Raw genomic sequence first — 21,168 nt, 5'->3', positions numbered from 1 at the left:
TTTTCTTGTACGCTTCGCGCCAACACATGGTGGCGCTACGCTTAGATAGTCAACAAAGTCAATCCCCCGCCCCCCCCCCCACTCGGAAGTACGGATCGCCGCCCACGTTAAAAACTCTTATAACGGCTATTATAAAACTTGGTTGAAGGAAATGAAAAAAGCAGATATTTCCGAAACCGAACACTACACACATAGGCATGGGCGTCAATCCAGGGGGGGACGGGGGGACACGTCCCCCCCACATTTCGATGGATGGGGGAAACAATATCAAATGTCCCCCCCACACATTTGGAAAAAGAGTAGTGTCGTGGCTCTATTTGGTTACGGCTTACACATCTTAGGATTCATATCCTCGAATATCACTCAATGTTGCTGAATGTAGAATTCCACCCAGATCTCGTGAGTAATTGGTACCCTGAGCTATCCAACAATCTTTAAGCTTAGTCTGCCATTCTTTCGAGGCCAGCTCAATTCGTCGTCGGTTGAATGGTATAGACAAATATTCAAGTCGATAAATCCAGCGGTGCGGGCTATGTTTGGTGAAGTCGAAGCTCTCTTGCGGTTGCTCCTCGTCTCCTCCGCCAGTTCGACGGAAGCCGAGAGATCTTTTAGTGCTCTGAGGCGTTTGAAGACAAGGCTACGGAGCACCATGACGCTACAGAGGCTGAACCATGTGATCGTGTTCCATATTCACCGCGCAGGGACGTCGTTAGAGGGGGTGTGGGGGTGTCTCACCCCCAAACTTGGTAAAACTGACGCTAGTTGGAAAATTGGAGTGCGATTGTCTGAATTTCCGACTGTCGCACTCTTATCTAGGCCTATTCATTTATCCCTGTGATTGTGCATGACCTAAATTTTTTTAAAAATTTCGGTCAAAATTGACCTTTAACCTGTCATATTTACCAAGTTTTCCTTGCCACCTTGGGAAATTGTATCTCGCGATTCTTAAACTCCACCGTACAAAACTTCGTATGATTTTGAATACTACAAAATAATGCCCAATAGAACTACCGTCATAGGCGTAGGAGCCCAATTTAATTTGTGGGGGGGGGGGGGGTTGTAACGACTTGCCCGAAAAAATATAACCAAAATTTTTCGCGCGCTACGCGCGTATTCCACATGATAATGTGTATTAAAATACAGGCATGCATCGGTTTTTACATCGCATGCAAATAGCGTATAATCACTTTCCGTCTTATTACCGTATTGGTGAAAATTGTTGGGTAATAATAATATCAGTTTAATCACTGAAAAGCACATTGCAAATTATCTTTCTTTCAGTAGGTGCCCAAAAGCTATCATCATATTGCCCGAATTTCACAAAAAAATATTTGGTTGGGGTGGGGGGGGGGGGGGCAATAAGTTTGGGAAGTGAGTGCCAGTGGGTACAAATGTATCGCAACAAGTTCGTAACAGAAGTGCAGTCGCGAAAGATTGGGTTTTCTGACTGACACTGACCGTATCGTTGACGAGTAGCGCGAGGGTGGGGGTACAAAGCAGCAGTCGGAATTTTCGGGCTACAAAACCGATTTTCAGCCACTATCCCCCCCCCCCCCCCCAATCATCAGGCCTTAGCTACGTCCCTGGGTACATGGTGGTTACATAGTACGCTCCGACCAGAATTCACTCGATAACCAGATGCAGATCCACCTAGCAACCGAGGTAACTTGTTTGAGGACTCCAACGAACAACCACTGATTTATTTTCATGCCTTCATCACTTTAGCCACCACTCACATGGGACCTATTCTAAGTCAGACGATACATGCGCATGTGTGAGGTCCTGAAAACATAATAAAAGTGGTTTGTCTTGCTATATCCTTGTTTTCAAATTTCATATAAATGTATTCTCGTAGACCTAGCAACCTGGTTTAACATGCTGGCGTTTGACGACTTTTGGCCAAATTTGCGCTAAGCTCGCTATACGAACTCGGATTTGGGCTGTGCCATATTAGTTAGTTATTTAAATTATTAATAATGGCGTATGAGGAAATGCACCATTTTGTGGTATGACTCCCAGGACAGTAGGTCGAGAAACTCACATGCAGTCGCGGCGGATAGCTTCCTTCGCCTATATGTCCGGGAAATTTTGGGACATCGTTCCTATAGACTAGGGGAGGGCAACCTGCGGGCCACATGAGGCCCGCCAGTGATTTTTTTGCGGCCCGTGAGATGTCTCAAGAAAAAGAAAAAAAAACAATCTATTTTGCATCATCACTAAACGAGCTAGCTGCTTAGAATTTATCTGCACTAATGATGCTGTCAGGTTGGTCTATTATCACCATTAATTACCAACTGGACTGTATTGACATTATGGTTTTGTGAATACAGATTAAGTACACACACCTATTGCTTGAACGTCCTCGGAATCAAAGGTTTGAAATCAACAGCAAGTCGTTGGTTAGGTGCGGCCCTGTCAATCTTTCACTCCTAAAATCTGGCCCATTCATTCAAAAGGTTGCCCACCCCTGCAATAGGCCTATATCTGAGGCCCTGGGGTCAGTGGCGTCGTGCCCATTGGGACCCGGGGGCACAGCCCCCCCAAAAAAATTGTCAAAGGTGTCATAAAAGTTTGTCATAATTTTAAAAAAAAAGTGTTTTCGAAATCGAAAAGTAGACTAAATATTCAATTGCTCTTTGATGGTCGTTGCGGATTTTCCACACACCTCAAAGACGACATATCGGGATTAGTAATGCCATTACCATTATATATGTTTGTCCTAAGCTCGCGTTTGATACAGTCTCAATTAACCTGGAATATAATCACTTCGTTATCGCGCGCTTTACCTTAGGTTTCGCTACTTTCGCTTTTTCTGCAAATGACTTCAAACGGCGTAGTTTTTTCTTCACCCAGTCACCACTTCTCACGGGCATGGGCGGCGATCATGGATCAGCCAACACAAAAATTGTTTCCATATCTTAAATTTTGGTTGCTTCTGGGAGACGAGGAATTGGTAAACTGAGGAATAAATGGCGATCACTTCCTTCGAGACTATTTCCCAAAATAAAAAATTGCCGGAAATTTTTATCAATTTTAGGGGTGTTGCTTACTGCCATAATGCACGGGAAGTGCCGTTTCCTGCAATCTGAGGGGTCTGCCAGAAGAAAAACTTTCTTGTACGCTGCGCGCCAACCGATGGTGGCGCTCCGCTTAGATAGTACTTACGGCCGGAATACTCGAATCGATTACGTCCCCCCCACGTTTCAAATCGGATTAACGCCCATGCACATAGGTGTAGGAGGCGCGGGGGGGGGGGGGGCTGCAGCCCCTAATTCGCCATTTCTAATGTAAAAGAGAGTTTTGACATAATTGGACCTCCATGCCTTTTTCTCCATCTACATAAGACATTTCGTTGTTTACATTAGCATCCCGCGGTACACTGCGCAACTTTCACGGACCGTACGGTACACGATGGTATGCGATGTAGGGTAAATAACCGATGCTTGTTTATGTGATATTGACCATAACATGATGAACGCGCGCAGAGCGCGCAAAAAATTTTGGTTATTTTTTCGGGCAAGTCGGACAGTTTTGAGGCTGTTCATCCTGGAACGCCATTTTCATGCTCACTGATATGATGTGATATCTGCTGCGGTTGCTTTACAAATTCGAACAGGCGCGTAGCGAGGAATTTGCCAAGGGAGGGGCGAAGCCTGTAGGCAAATTATCTAAGCGTAGCGCCACCATAAGTTTGGCGCGAAGCGTTCAAGTCAATTTTGGCCGAAAATGCCTCCCAGATCGCTGGAAACGACACTTCCCAGGCCTTGTAAGTTGCATCTAAGCACTTTCTATTTTGAAATTACTGGCGATATCATAAAAAAAATATGCTGCAGGGGGGGGGGCGGTCGCCCCCTTCCCGAAATGCGTCATGTTCCCCGACGACACGGTCGAGTTCGAGACCAGCCACAGTTGGTTTCATAGCACAATTCTACAATTGTTTAAGGCGTATATACACACACACGCCTTATGATAGACCATATATAGCATATAGATCATGAGTGAGAGAGGAAAAATGGAAACGTCAAAAATGGAGTTGTCGGTGTAAGGGGTAGGGTGAGGCAAACGCCCCTTCCGAAATCCTTGATCCGTCACTGGCTACCCTGTGTATATAATAGGGACCAGCGCTGTAATGATGTCACTGTTCCTTTTTCTCTTCCCGGTGTCTTGGCGTTTTTCTTCTACTCCCTCTTTTTCTCCTTTTCTCTCGTTCTTCTTTTTCTTTTCCCTTCCTTCCTCTTCTCCTCCTCTTTTTTCCCCTCTTTTTTTCCTTTTTCTTCTCCTCTTTTCTCTCCTCCTTTTCTTATCCGGGGGCGCGCGCCCCCAACGCCCCCTCCCTGGATACGCGCCTGCTAACAATCCGGTGTTACCACCCGCCACTATATCGGTTAGTAGCGTTCGGGGTGGGAGTGGGGATTTAAATGCATTTGTCTATGGAACGCGAAAAGGGCAAACTTATTTCGTTGCTAAGTTTAACGTAAGTTTAGACAACGACGTAAGTTTAGACAACGGAATTTTAGACATCAACGTGAGTTTGAGCAACAGCATGGTGAAACAGCAGCAACAACTTTAGTTTAGGCAACAACAAACTTAGATTAGACAACGAAATCAGTTTGCCCTTTTCGCGCTTACATTGTTGCCATAGGCGCTGTTCAACAATTGCTTTACCACATGGGCTTCATATGATTACTATACGCAGGGGGTTGGTTCTTGCTGCCTGGGTTTAGGAAAACAGTCCCGTGGACAAGGCCGCCTTTGTTCTTCGCATATAGTGGGCGGGGTCAGCTCATGTAAGTAGCATGGTGGAGAGCGTTTACCGGTTTGTAATTGGGTTGGGATACATGTCAATCTTACTGACTATTTCGTAATTGGTCAGCAAATTAACGACGTGTATGTATATACAGCGCAAGTTGAATTTCGCGCGAATAGCCCATATTTTTATATCACGTGATTGGGCAATAACGTAAGTAGACAACGGAACCAACTTCAGACGGCAACGTAGGTTTAGACAACAACGTAAGTTTAGGCAGCAACGTAAGTTTAGGCAAAAACGTAAGTTTAGGCAGCAATGAAAGTTTAGACAACAACGTAAGTTTAGACAACAACGTAAGTTTAGACAACAACCAAAATTTGAGCTACAACATGATAAAACAGAAGCAACAACTTTAGTTTAGACAGCAACAAACTTAGTTTAGACAACGAAATATGGTTTCCCTTTTCGCGTTCCATATTTGTCCACTAGGAATGTTGAAATTAGACAAGAAGTTGGCGGATTTGATATGAGAGAATGGAGTAATTAAGTGCTTAGACACGATTGAGGTGTTGGTTATGATATGTAATATTTCATGACTTGGTCTGAACATGACACAGAGGTACACAATGTATAAATGAGCACCTTTATCTTGCTTTATCTGCCTCGATTTATTTTAATTCCTCTCCTGACTCGCGAACAGCGAGAACATAGTCTCGCGATGAAAATGAAGATTGCATACGAAGAAATGCCCAGATGAGTGTTACTATCTCTTACCTTTTCACACCCCTGACCCCACCCCCCCCCCAACGTCTCCCATCTCCATTTTCTACGCTCATTTCAAAGAAATTGAATAACTTGTAGATTTGAGGCCTAAGTTAGCGCTGAGGAAGTATCGTACATGAAATGTGTAGCATTCGTTCATTTTGCTCTGTAATAACGAGGGGGCTCCCTAATTATAACAGGGTTCTCTCTCGAAGACAGATGTCTAATTACAGTACGGAGCTCAATATGCAACAGCTCCCTAATTATATCAGGGAGATATCTCAGTAACAGCTCCCAAATTATAGCAGGGACTCAGTAACAGCTCCCTAATTATAGCAGGGAGATATCTCAAAGTAAGCTCCCTAATTATAGCAGAGAGCTCTATATGTAACAGCTCCCTAATTATACTAGGAAGCTCTATATTACCCCGGTCCCACGAACGCGGTCTTGCTTCAAGCAAGGATAGGTGGAGCAAAAAACTGTAACCGCAGATAAGCCCTGCAATTTGAACCCGCGTTTCAACGAGTTAACTCCGGGCATAGCGGCAGGCTTGGAAAACCTTAGAAAACGTCCGAACCTGGTTATGTAACAGCTCCTCAATTATAGCAGGTAGCTCTTCCCAGGGACAACTCCCTAATTATAGCAGGGAGCTCTTCTCAGTGACAGCTTCCTAGTTATAGCAGGGAGCTATTCTCAGTGACAGCTCCCTAATTATAGCAGGGAGCTCTATATGTAACAGCTCCCTAATTATACCAGAGAGCTCTATATGTAACAGCTCCTCAATTATAGCAGGTAGCTCTTCCCAGGGACAACTCCCTAATTATAGCAGGGAGCTCTTCTCAGTGACAGCTTCCTAGTTATAGCAGGGAGCTATTCTCAGTGACAGCTCCCTCATTATAGCAGGGAGCTCTATATGTAACAGCTCCCTAATTATACCAGAGAGCTCTATATGTAACAGCTCCTCAATTATAGCAGGTAGCTCTTCCCAGGGACAACTCCCTTATTATAGCAGGGAGCTATTCTCAGTGACAGCTTCCTAATTATAGCAGGGAGCTCTTCTCAGTGACAGCTCCCTAATTATAGCAGGGAGCTATTCTCAGTGACAGCTCCCTAATTATAGCAGGGAGCTCTATATATATGTAACAGCTCCTGATTATGATTAATTAATTACAATTATGATATACACTCATTATATATTATGACAGATCAAGTTATACCAAAGAACTCAGTGACAGCTCCCTTTCTCTTCATTCCGTGACAGTTCCTTGCAAGGTATGAAGCAACACCTTTATGATTAATTAATTACAATTATGATATACACTCATTATATATTATGACAGATCAAGTTATACCAAAGAACTCAGTGACAGCTCCCTTTCTCTTCATTCCGTGACAGTTCCTTGCAAGGTATGGAGCAACACAGACACTACATTGTATGGCCCGGTAGTCATGTACTACAGCTCTTTGCAGGGGTCATAGACAGGTACGCGTGCGCAGGATTTCAAAAGTGGAGGACACATTCAAACTTGCCCATTGATGGATTAAGTTAGGAGCCTGAACCATTCCAAAAAGGCCTAGATGCGAACCAAAGATTTCATAAATGAGAGGATGATGCCCCGTGGTCATTCAAGCCGACTATCACGTAGCGGGTCTAGGGTCCAACCACCCTCCCCACCCCCAATAAAAGTTTAGAAGTCAATTGGTGCATTTTGAGGCGTATTTAGAATATAAATGTCATCCATATAAGTAGTTCTAAGCGCAAGGCTTTGCTAATATATATTTTTAAGGTTGAAAAAGAGACAGGGATTACTGTAGCAGTGGTGTAATTATTCACCGGCTGAACGCCACAACAATTCCGTGAATTGCGATGGGCGGTCGTCCACCCTCCCCCCCCCCCCCTCCCCCTTTGGCTTGCCATATTGTTTGTAGAGTATATACCATACACAAGGGTTATCGTTAACTGTCGTTACCTAATATATTAAAATAATAATAATGAACCGTACTTATATTGTTGACAATTGTTTACGACAGATTTTCTTAGTTAGTATTGCTTGCCTATACAAGCTATATTATGTGGTCTGACCGAATTACGTCATATTTGCCTACTGTGTATGTAATGGGTCAAAATGCTGACTGGAAATTGCAGAAAACAATCGTCCCAACCTTAAACTGAAATGACTTCTCACATCACTTTACAATAGCAAGCCTAAAAAAGAGTATATAGGTAGGGATTGCTAGGGTGTAATGGACCTTCCTTCAGAAGCAATCACTCGATTTATAAAGGGATTTAATTGGTTTTCTTGGTGGTGTCCGACATAAATGGTACTGCTATGGTTGAATCTTTTTTTCCTGATTAATAACAAATTTTACTCTGCAGAACAAGGTATTTAGGTTTTTTTTTTTTTTAAAGAATTCCTCAAGCGGCTGAGTGACCAATATATTAGTGAACTTTGTATGATGTATGGGCCAGCGACTGTATTATTCGGTTATGTCTATGACTTATACCCAACCATTCATAATTCATGTTCGTCTTTACATACAGAACATTTACGCGAAAGGTAAATTAACCATAATTCACTGAATAAGATGTATTTATACCCTCTCATGTGTATGTATCTGGTTGATGATTATTCATGAGATGCTATATTGTTTACTGTTTAAAACTAAAAATCCTCTTTTTCTTTGTTTATCACTCCCAGTCATTTTTCCGTTGTTCATTTATACTTGTATAATTATGCTTTATATAGAATATTATAAATTGTTATACTCCAGCTGAAATTAAACGAGTGAGTTATTGTTGTTTTGTTTGTACATTGCATTTATACTTACACTATTAAACTAAGGATGTTGTAGTACTACTCCGTATGTAAAGTACTGGTTAGAATTGTAATCTAAACCACGCTACCTATTAGTTTGGTATCTCGGTACATGTTATCACGAAGCAGTGTTTTGCTCCCAAATGTCTCAGAAAACAGTGTGTGTTAACTAACCCCCCTCTTCCTGGGTTCTGGAACGACTTGTCTGTTTGTTTGATGTTGTTAGTATTTACATACAATGCGCTAGTTGTACACAGTTTCCATAGTACAAAGTAAGCCTATATTTCACTCGATATACGATGAAAAACGTGACCCACTACATGGAGCCACACATGGAGTCACATATATTGTGGAATTACTAGGGATGGGATGGTGATGGGGCGTGATGGTTAAAGACGGTGTTTGTTCTATATTTCCTTACATCCAGTGCATAGCCATGTACACGCAGTAGTTTAATATCATGGAATTGGATTGCGTTGAAGACGGAGTGTTCTTGTGACTTGAATTAGTATAATAACACAATTAAAGGTGATATTCGTTGTACCGACAGACCGAATATCTGGAGTGTCAAAGGGAGGTGTGTGAGTCGGAAGGGGCGACTGGAGGGAAGGAGAGGGGGGGGGGGGGGTGCATTATCACACCTTCCTTTGGTTCACTTGTTAGATCAAGACATTCGTCAGTGTCGAGGACACCAGGTCCACTCATCAACGGTTGTAGGCTACTTTAAGGCATCGCTGAGTCATTCGGCTGGATCCTTTGTTAGCCAAACAATGCGAGGTAATCAAATGTTCCATTTTTAATGAAATTCATATTTTCAGTAAACGTTTGGGTGACGACATTTCGAGATAATCGTCAAAACTTCATGACAAACGTTACGATTTCTATAAAGCGTGGAAAGTTGCGATATCAGTCTAAATTGTTCTATAAGAAAAATCAAATATCAGAAATAAAACCACAAAATGTCAAGATGTAAAATCGTTTTTGTTTTCGAAAATAATAGTCAAAAGTCGAGGTATAAGCAGGGTTAATTCGACCAAGAATGTTTAAAAAAAAAAATCTGGGATCAATGTTCCTTCTGAGCAACCCTCAGATATTATATTGCGTGCTTGGTAATAACAGTTGGAGCGGATGTTGACACCTGGTACAGATAACACCAACAGAAAAAAGGAAACCTAGGCAATAATGTTTCATACTATAATGTTTATCTCTATTCCAGTTTCGATAATTTCAAGGGGTGGCAGACAAATATTTGAGGGCCTATTGCCCTCCCGTATAGACCCTTCTGCTCCTACTCTGCCCTCCATTATGATACAAGATTAGTCTCTGTACAGAGTAAGTAAATGTTTGATTTTGTATTAACGTTATATTTGCGTATTGAGAGAGTAAAAGTACACCTGTTTTACACTGAAGTTCAGTTGCTGCCCAGTGTATATGACTGGGGGTGGCAGACAAATACTTGAGGGCATATCCCCCTCCCCTAGCTACCCCCTCTACTCCTGCCCTCCATAACGGTACAATATTACTTCAGTTGCTGCCCAGTGTATATGACTACTCTTGTAGAAAAGAGTCGCCTCCATAGCATTGTAACAAGAGCTCACTGAAACACGTCATTCACAGGACCCGAAGCACTTGATAAAGATGTCTCGTTAAGCATCGGTCGTTGATTATCATTAGGCTTACGTCTAGAATGACTATATAAGCTGCTGTTATACGCTTGACATGAGCGAAAGACTTGTGACTTGACTTGACAAACATTGGCTTGATGAAAACACTGTGATAAACTCAGCTCAAAGTTCAGCTAACAGTAAAATTAAATCAATAACGTGTCACCCATAGCAACTTGATTATAAATTATTAAAGCAATAGATGTTTACAGTCGTATTAACTAGTGATTTCCATAAAAGAAAACGAAACGCATTTAACTTGTTACATATCAGAACATGAGAAAAGGGGACTTTTCAAATAACAGGGCTTTCCGTTCTTTAAATGCTGTTTGTTTTTACTTCTTAATATGAATATATTTATTTTCGTATCTATCTTTCGTTTTCATAACTAACTAGTATATTAATACTAACATTTGTTCACATCTTACCTACCTTTCGTAATCAGGAACATGCTTGCCTATTGTTATCGCTATTTACTTATCCTGTACCACAAACTAAATATATAACGTACTTTACTACCGTTGTACGACAGTCACTGTTTACACAACAAACAAATATAATGATCGTGTACAAATAAGTTGGCCTGACGTTTCGATCTTAGCAGGATCGTAATGATCACTTGTCATTTAGCCTCTGAAGTAGATCCTGCTAGGATCAATACGTCAGCCCAACTTACTTTTACACATTCTCTTACACAGGCTCTCTTGGATAAGCAGTTTGGTGACAGTTTTATTTTATTTTAAATATAAAGATCATAAGAAGTTTGCCCCATGGTATCGTATAATTGTTTCATATTTAGTTGATATTATCATTATTACGATATATGGCTAGATATCTTGTTTAGATTGAAGATAAGATGCTTCAGTTTCATTACGTTTTAAATTATCATGTTTTTAAAAGATGGATAACGAAGATGCAATTTTTTCTCACTGTGAAAATTCTATATGAGTCCCGATGAACTTTATAGAGCAGCTTTGAAGGGCAATCAAGAGAAAAATGTATTGTCCCTAATAAATTGGCCTTTTCTAAAACAGATAACAAAATAATATTCCGGAGCTAACAGCATCCATTAGTTTTAGTTTGTTCATCTTAACGGCAAATGATACTAACTTGATACATCCCAGCAGAATAGGTCACATACACGGATGTCGTGTATTGAAGGTAAATGTTACATCCAGTCTGCAATATGTAATAACATCTACAAATAACTAGAACAACTGTATACAAATACGTGTCATTGTGGTGCGCGATGAAGGTGAAATTTAGTTTGCTGTAATTGATATTCAATGGATGGGTCTTTGTAACCATATTGTATTTAAGAAAGACTCACGTATTTTCCGGACGTGACAGAGAATACCCAGTCCTGGACACTGATTGGTCAACTTGAACAACATGTTAACGTCATAGAAATTGAACAAGGAAGAAAGCTGACACAGTTTATCGCCGTCTGTTTAAGCAGTATAGCCTTGAAAAAATAGAGGGCGCTTTGTAGTGCACGGCAAAAGGCCAGATCATTTGTTAGTCTCTACATATACATATTGTGCATTCGACTTTGAAACTGAATTTGATTTTACCCGCTTTTTCTGAAAGAGAAGGCGTACTTTGCGCAACAGAGACATGTTATGGTGACCATAGTGGTAAGTACTATACTCCTTGCTTTTTCTCGCATCTATAATGACTCGAGTAAGTGGAGTGTTTGTGCAACTTTTAATGTCTGGAAAGTGTCATTTCTGGTATCTGTGAGGCATATGGCAAACATCTGTCTTGTTTTTATTATTTTAGTGCTTCACTCAAATAGTGACATAGCCTAGTTGTCCCTAAAAAAATGCCGTGTAAAGGCACCCCTCTTCCCCATCCCCTTCCACACACCTTGTTTTGTGTAATATTTCCATATTAGTCTGTGCATGCAGTTATTAGTTTAATGTTAACGTTGCAAAGTCGGTAGTAGCCTAGTTTTCTATTATTGAATTGTTAGTGGTAAGCCCACGACATCATAACCATCATCCCATGTTATTCTGGCATGTGGATCTGTCATTAGGGATACAGTTTTAAGTAAAATGAGGTGTTAACATTTTTAAAATTAGGCTTTAGTTATATCGCATCCGAAAGCCGCCGTGGCCGGTCTAGGGCTTAGGCTAACTATATCCAGGTTCCAGTGAATAACAACATCAGCTGAGCAGACGACACTAGTAAAGAAATTAGATTCCTATGTAATTGCTTCTATTATCGATACCTAAGAATAACTTGTAAAACTTACAGTCCACTGCCACATGTTTGGCACCCAAATGCGGCACACGATATCACCATTTCGAGTGATTTATGTCAACTTTATCACTTCAGTTATGTCAAAGACCTAGTGCTTGTATTACGCGCCAGTACTTTCTTGTCGTATAAGCAAAGCGCCACCAGTTGGATGGGTGGCTTCATTATACTGTATGTCGCATGACGCCATTCCCCTACTTCAATTTCTATGATCCTCGCCCAGTTAGCGAAAGTTAACGAACATACGGTGATTTACACCGAAGGCCTATTGCACAATTACTCTAACGAATACAATGTAGGTCCAGTCTCTCATTGCACTATTACACACTCCGGGCGATTAAAAATTGCTTGTTCGGTTTCCTGGCCCTGGTTCATGATCCAAAACACGTAATATACGTACAGAGCAGCTAGCTCTGGCAACTAACTTTGACTGTGTAGTATATAATGCCATACCATTACGGGCTAGCTGTTCGTGCCCGAGATCACCAAATAACACCGAGTTGTTGTGCATAATACGATTAACATTTGTTGCGTGCAATTTTTTTTGATTAACTCAAATGCGTTCAAATGTTACCTGTCTTGTTCAATTCGAGAAAAACAAACCAAAGTAGAGAATTTTAAGTATTGTTTTGAAGAAGTATTCTACTCAATGGGATCATTTTTGTTTACGTGTGCCAGTGCAGAATTAACTGTTTGCCGAAACAATTCTTTGCAAATCTGGGTCTGGATTTTTTCCTGCGTAGCCAAGATGTGAATTTGAGATTGCTATGAAGAGTGTATGTTCAGCTGGCATTCACCAGCCAGACATGCGGATGGTGGAGCGGGCTTGTATTCCCAATATTGTAGCGCGCGTGGGCACTACAATAGCTAGAACGGTTGTAAATTCTGAATGAAATATCACCTTCTCCTCCCCTGTCTGGTAGAGATTTCTAGGGTGTAATGGCCCTTCTTTCAAAAGCCATCATTCGATTTCTAAAGGGATTTTATTGTTTTGTTGGTCTACATATATGGTACTGTCATGGTTGAATCTTAATTTGTTCATTGTTAATAACAACGTTTACATGACTCTGTAGATCAAGGTATTGAAGTTTCCTTTTTGGTTTAAATGCTTCGTCTTAAACTTAATATAAAAGATCGAGTATATTTTCATAACTTATTTATAATTCATAATAATAATACTAATGAAGTATAGTCTTTTTGTTATTGTATGCATTTAATCCCATGTGTTAGGACGTACATTCACATTGTATCTTAGATATAATGGTAATGTTAAGTCTCATTCTTCAAACATTTCAAATTGCATTTATCTTATTAACGGGAGAGTTTTTTAACCAGGGGTCTTTCGGCAACCCCACCTAACCTTCAATACCACTCTGCCGATATATGGATAATACCGCTGTAGTGATTACAATGGTATAATGGTATAATTCAGCTATTTCTAACAATCCGTTGTTATATCTTTCACCATCCTCCACCTTTACAGGAAAAAATCAATTTAACCTAATATGTCACAATTGTCCACAACAATACACCAAGAATGTTGAAACCAGACAAGCACTTTGAGGATCTGCAATAAAACATTACATAATTATAATTAAGAGCTAATAAACGATTGAGAAATATGCACAAATGATTGATATTCCAAGATTTGGTCTCTGCAAATACAACCTGTATGTGTAATATATGCATTTCTTTTTTGTACCTGCAGTGGTAAAGAACATTTGAGTCAATACATAGCTATATGTTATGTTCGTGGGAGAGGGGAATGGGTAAAATTATTTTCATATTTCCCTTGTAACGCCGATACAAATGAGAATATCGATTTAAAACTCAAACATCACATCAATCATCGCGCACTAAAAGTCACTTTGTTACACAATTCATCGTATTTATTTAGCCTTTCAGAAACCATCACTCGATATTTACATAACAAACTAACAGTTTACCATATCACTGATCAGCTGATATTGTTATCTATTAATACTTTGATCCAGTACAATACTATATTCGCGTCTTCTATACTTCAACGCAGCGAAAACAAAACATTGATCATGACGGGGGGGGGGGCTTAGTGTAACACCAATGACCTCTCTCCGTGACAGCTCCCTAATTATACCAGGGTGCACCCATTGTGACAGCTCCCTAATTATACAAGGGAATCCTTTCTTTGTGACAGCTAATATTAATATCAGGGAGCTCTGTTTGTGACAGCTCCCTGATAATACCAGTGAGTTATCTCTGTAACGGCTCCTTTATTATACCATGGAGCTATAAACAGATGATTATACCAGGGAGCCCACTTTTAGACAGCTCATATTAATTCTAGGGAGCTCTTTTGTTACAGCTCCCTAAAAATACCAGGGATTACTCTATGCACCAGCCGCCTATTATACCCTGGACCTCTCTGTGACAGCTTCCTAATTATACCAGGCAACCGTCTTTTTTGCAGCTCATATTAATTCTAGGGAGCTCTGTTTGTGACAGCTCTCAAATAATACCAGGGAACTCTTTCTGTAACAGCTGCCTAATTATACAAAGGACCTCTCTGAGACAGCTCCCTAATTATTCCAGGCAACCGTCTTTGTGACAGCTCCTATTAATATTAGGGAGCTACAGTATGTTTGTGACCGCTCCCTAACAACACCAGGGAGCTCTCTCTCTCTCTGTCAAAGCTGCCTAATTATAGCAGGGAGCTCTCTCAAAGACAAAACAGACCCTGTAAATTAATAGTGACATTTTGAAAATAAGATGTTATGGACATACAACAGTGCCTTTATATTGTAAATTAACACTCAGCATTGGTTGTATATAGAATAACAGTTGAATGCACTATAAACTGCATGACGCCAATAATGAATAATTTGTCTTTAATAGTGGGTATTATAACACCTTTGCATGAATGCACAATTACAAGTTATCACCGTTCTGTATCAACAAACAAACATCGGACACTGTTCAATTTGCATATTAATAAAAAAAGTGCTACCAAAATTATGCGGGTTATATTCACGTTTGGTGATTTCTGTGTTGAATTATGCGCATCATGTTTCTAATTAATTTAAAAGTTGGTAGAGTTACTTCATTTGATATCAAAGCATGTGTTTTACTGGTTAAAAACCGTTGTTGTTGGTGCTAAAATTAACGTCACATAGCTCACTATTTTCTCAAATACACAGTCGGTATATAAAGTTGACTTAGCTCTGAAGCATTTACTAAAACTAAGACTGAACGTATAATAAATAGGTGTTCCCTTTTGAGGGAATGGTGATACACACCGACGAAGATCACACAGTCACAGTGTCGATGTAAGGGAACTGGGGTGGAGAGCGGATCAGTCGTTCGGTAGTTTGGTTTTCGTGCCCAGGTTCTTTCCTTGGTGACTTTCCTTTAAAAAGTACACTCATTGAAGCGTATCGGTATTAATTTACACTAAATAGGTTGGCCACTTATGAATTAATTACAATAGAAGTAAAAATGTAACCTGATAACAGTATGAATCGTTTACAGGACAGAAATTATTCCTTTACAGAATTAACTCTAACTATTTGATTTCACGGTTCTAATGTTTTCGTTTAAAACGGAGAAACGTTTTTTCACCATTTTTTTTTTTAAATTGCGACATAGCACATGCATCCTGGCTGCCATTATTCGTACTGTATGAATAAGTTTTTGTAACAGTGTGTTAATAACATAAACCTCTCGCTGTCAGTGACATCTCCCTGCACCAGGAAACTCTATCGGTGATAGCTCCTTACATGGCTTGAGGCTAGACTGAAACTACATTAATATGGTTCGATGATCATACATTACACTCCCTGTAAGGGTTGTTACTACAGTACCTTAGTATGGTTCAATGACCATACACTACACCCCCGGTAAGGGTTGTTACTACATTAGTTTGGTTCGATGACAATACATTCGATGAATATATATATATATATATATATATATATATATATATATATATATATACCTAGGTAGGCCTATATACTGTATATGTACTTAAGTATTTGCTCAAATATCAATCATACTAAATACTGCTAGTAATACTGTTGAGAAGAAAACAGGCTACATATTTCATTACAAAGAATACACTTTGATCATTCACCTCTCTCAACATTTCCTGATATGTATTACCATACCATACCATGTATTAACATACGATTCTTTTCAATTTGAATTAGTAATGTCAGACGACCAGGAATGATGATGATGTATTACTATATCGGTGAAATCACTAATATCATCAACATATTTTAATGAATGCTTTACCATGCAACGTGTGAAATTATACTTTCTTAATTGTTGTACTTTTTTGGCTCTTTTAGGTCAATTATACAGTTTTATTTTGATAGAAGAACTGCCAAATGACTGTTTCGATCACCCCATTGTAAATTATCGATTACCGACCATGTATTGGTATTAATGATAACAGATGTTACATTATGTTAATGGGGTAGCTTAAACGATTAGACAATTTCCTCCAACATATAAGGCTTGTTGTTCCAGGTTCAATTCAATCATTCGAAGCATTTAATATTTATTTAAAGTCTTGGAAGACTAGCTATTTATTCGTAACAAAAGAATCTGAAATTCCAAACATTAACACTCCACGTGTTTATGTTGAAGTATATGTTCAATATTATCAATTCATCATCAGTTTGATTAGAGTTTTAGCGCAATTTGGCACATGCAGAGATTATTCTGATTGGTTTAAATATATGACATCATTTGCAATTATTCTCAATACACCACTGTATATTCATTAGCTAGGAAAACCATCCTTCATCTGTAAACCTAAATTTTTATGATTTAAAGTGGCTTAAATAATAGTTTTTAATGACTATGAATAGACTTGAGAATAAAGAAAACAAAACCATTATAAAATAGTAAACAGTTCCTAAATTAGTTGTAGGAAAAAATGGAAAAGGCTTTTTTTTATTAGCTAACTTACATGATTTTTAGATGCAATATCCAGCAACTGTGTCGTCGATCTTTGGAGAAGAGCGCTGTCGCCTCCCTTTATCCGAACGGTACGCGAGCAGAGCTCTTTCACCGAAGCCATAATGTCGTTGACGTCACCAGTTTGTTCCAGGATACAGAGGATGGCAAAAGTATCCCCGCCTGGTAATCCCTTCAAATGGTTGATGAGTTTCTTTCCAGCATTGGGATCCAGACCACAGGCGAATCTAAACAGGTACTGAAGATCAAATGGATCTAAGAACCTGAGCATATCGGAGAGATCGTGTGCGTTCTTTACAAGAGTGACAAGGTGGTGGGCTGCATACCATTCACAGAATAGTTTATGATAAAAACGGACCATCGTTGTAATAGAATCATCGCTCACTTCATCTTCTTCGACCAAAATGCCAATTAAAATATACTGGTCATATAATTCTGGCCCGACTCTTTGTCGAAATCTAGTCTTAATCCATGACAATTGTTGGTGTTCCTTGTTTAATCCTTCGAAAGCTATTTCGTCTAGCTTATGATGTTCCATTTCATGAAGATATAACTCGTTGCTTCTATTGTCTTTAAATTTCTGTTTCAGATGGTCGTAAAAACATCTAATCATGTATTTGAAGAACTGTGTGACAGACTTGAACTTCATGGAGTCTCTCTGATCCTGAGCCATGTGGGCAAACATCACGAATATGAGAGGCACCTGGCAAAGATCAGCAAGGATGGAGTTTTCATAGAGTTGTTGTTTTATTTCTTCCACTGCCTCATAGTTGTTACCTACTACGGCCTTGCGAATGTACTCATCCCTAGCTTTGTCATCGAACCCTATTAGTTTGGCCCTCTTAGTTTCTTTTCTAAGACATTCTGGAAGATATCTTGTCGTTAAGCTGACTTCAAAGTCTGCAAACAGTTCCATCTTGATGATCCTGTGTACATCGTCATTATCATTGCTGTCCCTGCCAGGATATTCGTCATATCCATCCAAAATAATGTGGACGGAAGAGCAACTGTCAATGATCTTTTCAATCACATGTTTGCTAACACGGGGTTCATGGAAGAGAAGAAATGACTTAATCGCCCTATAGAGAGACTTTACACTTCCAAGTTGTCTTAACCGAAGAAGAATTAGTATTTCTACATTGTTCATCGGGGAATCCGATACGTCATTGCACCAATCGTAGGCCAACTGAAGGGTTAACGTCGACTTACCATACCCGGGCTCTCCTTGGATAATGCGTCTCTTGGATTTAAACCGAAAGTCAGTATACATACTTTTGTAAGATTCCAAACGCTCCCATGATCCTCTGGTGCCTGGCGTTAGCTCTGGTGCCAGACAAACTTCAACGCCGCCTTCTACAAAGACCTTGTCAACACAATAAAGTCTATCTTTTATATATGGTAGGGGTTGAATCGCATCATATTGGCCTTTATATGTACTTTTGAGACCTTCTATCAGAAATTGTTTCTTCTCTAAACAAAAAACAGAAACAATATGTGTAAATGCTACCACGTATGACTACATGTGACGAATAATAAATTAGTGACACACATGGGAACACCTAAATCTTAATTGTTTATACGTTATTGGTATTACAATTTTGTTACTGTTATATGTGTTATTAAGACGACAGAGTGGAAGGCGGTTACATTTTTTTAACAAAAGAAAATAAAGATACGCAAATGGAAGTCAGAGTTCAAGGCAACTACCTTGAAGATCGGCATTCAGCTCCATTATTACGTGATTTACTTCAGACAGTCTACGAAGCGTAAAGGTGTCGTGTGAGTACAGCCCCTGCCCATCGTTTCCGAGAATCTGTTTTAAACATATGAGCAAAATAGGGAATATAAATAATTACATCGTTCCGTTAACCGTCAAGATATATACTGCATTGTTTTAATGTTGCATATGGTTTGGTTCAATGTGTTGTTATTTAAAATGTGTTGGAAAAGAATATTTTATTCCTAGGAGGTGCAATGATTAGTACATGACAAGAGAAACCAAGACAATTTTCAGACCGATACCCCTATGATACCTAACTCTATGCTACGTGTTACAATCATTAAAATTACTTAAGCGCAAATAATTTATTATTCCAAACAGTAATATCCATCAACCGGAATATCTCTCACATATTAGTTAAAGAAGGTAACAAGAGTTAATGTTATGTCGAATTACCATCTTGTTGAACCTAAAGAGAAAAGTAAATCAACTGAAGCTGACTTACGATTTGCCCTTCATGTCTTCATCTAATCATTGATCGTGTTGTTACGAGTCCATATGCAGGTTTGTCCACCTGTCAATTGAATAGAAACTTCCTGTAAATAGCCTTGCCTGTGTTAAGCAATGAACTTCAACCACATAATAAAATTCCTTTGATTGTGTGCGGTATAAAGAAGTTGAAATTCCATGGTCAGTACACATGCGACTGACATAGGCGAAAACGTGTATCACGTTACCTAACATCATCATAACGGTGAACATGAGAAAACTAATTAAGTACAGCAACATGCCCGATACAACATGTACGTATAATGTACAACGTACGATTTTGCTAAGCGGATGTCATTTAAAACAGACATGGGATTTCTGTATATCTGTATGACGGGTCGTCTGAGTACAGCTCCTGCCCATAGGATCTGTTTTTATAATATGAGAAAAATAGTGAATCTAAATTATTACATCATTCCGTTAACCGTCAAATGCTGCATTGTTTTGTAGTTGCTGTTAATTTTTCAGATCAAGTTTCAAGAACACTTTGTATTAAAGTGCAAGAGAGTTCGCTTTACGGAGCAACGTCTTAAAACTGTTTGCGTCTGCTCAGAAAAAAAAAAAACTAAGGTCCCAGCAGTCTTCCATGAAAAAATTCAATTTAATATACCTGTATAAAAACACACAATACTATAATGAACCCATACATTACATTGGATTATGCGAAAGCCTATTTTGATCAATAGGCCTAGGTCTATAATATGCACAAAAAGAAAAACCAAATGATGAAACCCATAAGTAAACTACAAAAACAAGTGGTTGTCAAGTTTCAAAGGGGGAAATTGTGCCGTACACTAGCTACAATACCATATATGATGACCTAGATATCACGCAATGTATACTACTGTATGGTATGAAACTCTATTCCATAGCGTATGTGTTCATGTTATAGTCTATGAACACGCTATGGTGTTTGAAATCAATGTTATGTAAAACAGTGCACAGAGAGAAAATTATAAAGTAAAACATATTTTCTTAGGAATCTCGACGACACAAGAAAACGCCCCTAAAAGGCCTAGTACTTGCTCACATTATTAATGAACACTTCATAAGTTACCATTAACTGTTACCCAATACAATATTATTTGTAAGTTGTATTCAAAGCTGAATGAAATTTTCCTCATCTCCAACCACTATAGACAAGTCGGCCCAACCCCGACTCAATCTGACCCATTTCCAGTTACAGTATGTTAATAATTTTTTACGCAATATCGATTAAAATAATCAAGCTTCAATGACTTATTGTGACGATGTATGAACGTTGCATCAAAGACATGATAAAGCAAATGGTCAAAAGGACAGCGAAATAGTTTTCAACGACAAAATAATGTGGTAATAATGTACTTATTAGCAACTCTAGCAACTCTCAATGCAGAGTGCATGAACATACTGTGAGATGAGAGTTGTTGTTATTTTTCGCTAAAAAAAAGTGTTATTTTCAGTGATAAATTGCTCTTAAACTATTGCTTCAGGATACTTGATCGTTTTAGAGGTTATGATGCCCAGTTAAAAAAATACAAAATACGATTACAACGATTACAATGCTTTCCTGTAGTATGTTTGCAATCGTTGTGCAGCTATCAAGTTACTACTTCATGCTGCGATTCAGCACGATCAAGGATTTGATGCAATTTACTTTACAACTTAACCATCTGAGAGCTGTGAGGGTACTTAACTATAATG

At 39.2% G+C, this 21,168-nt stretch overlaps 1 protein-coding gene across 2 annotated transcripts in view; it reads right to left on the bottom strand.

Moving 5' to 3' along the window:
* The window catches only part of LOC139970036 (NLR family CARD domain-containing protein 4-like), a 554,750-nt gene that overhangs the window by 259,593 nt on the left and 273,989 nt on the right, over window positions 1-21,168 (bottom strand). For both annotated transcript variants that reach the window (XM_071975614.1, XM_071975615.1), the window contains exons 3-5: window positions 19,442-19,510; window positions 18,924-19,029; window positions 17,209-18,686 (exon numbers count right to left, since the gene is read on the bottom strand). In XM_071975614.1, coding sequence (XP_071831715.1) covers window positions 17,209-18,686; window positions 18,924-18,948 — 1,503 coding nt within the window. In that variant the 5' untranslated portion in view covers window positions 18,949-19,029; window positions 19,442-19,510. The remainder of the gene's footprint in view (window positions 1-17,208; window positions 18,687-18,923; window positions 19,030-19,441; window positions 19,511-21,168) is intronic.

Source organism: Apostichopus japonicus, chromosome 7 (genome assembly GCF_037975245.1).
Source record: "Apostichopus japonicus isolate 1M-3 chromosome 7, ASM3797524v1, whole genome shotgun sequence".
NCBI lineage: Eukaryota > Metazoa > Echinodermata > Holothuroidea > Aspidochirotida > Stichopodidae > Apostichopus > Apostichopus japonicus.
This window is presented reverse-complemented; position numbering and strand designations above follow the sequence as displayed.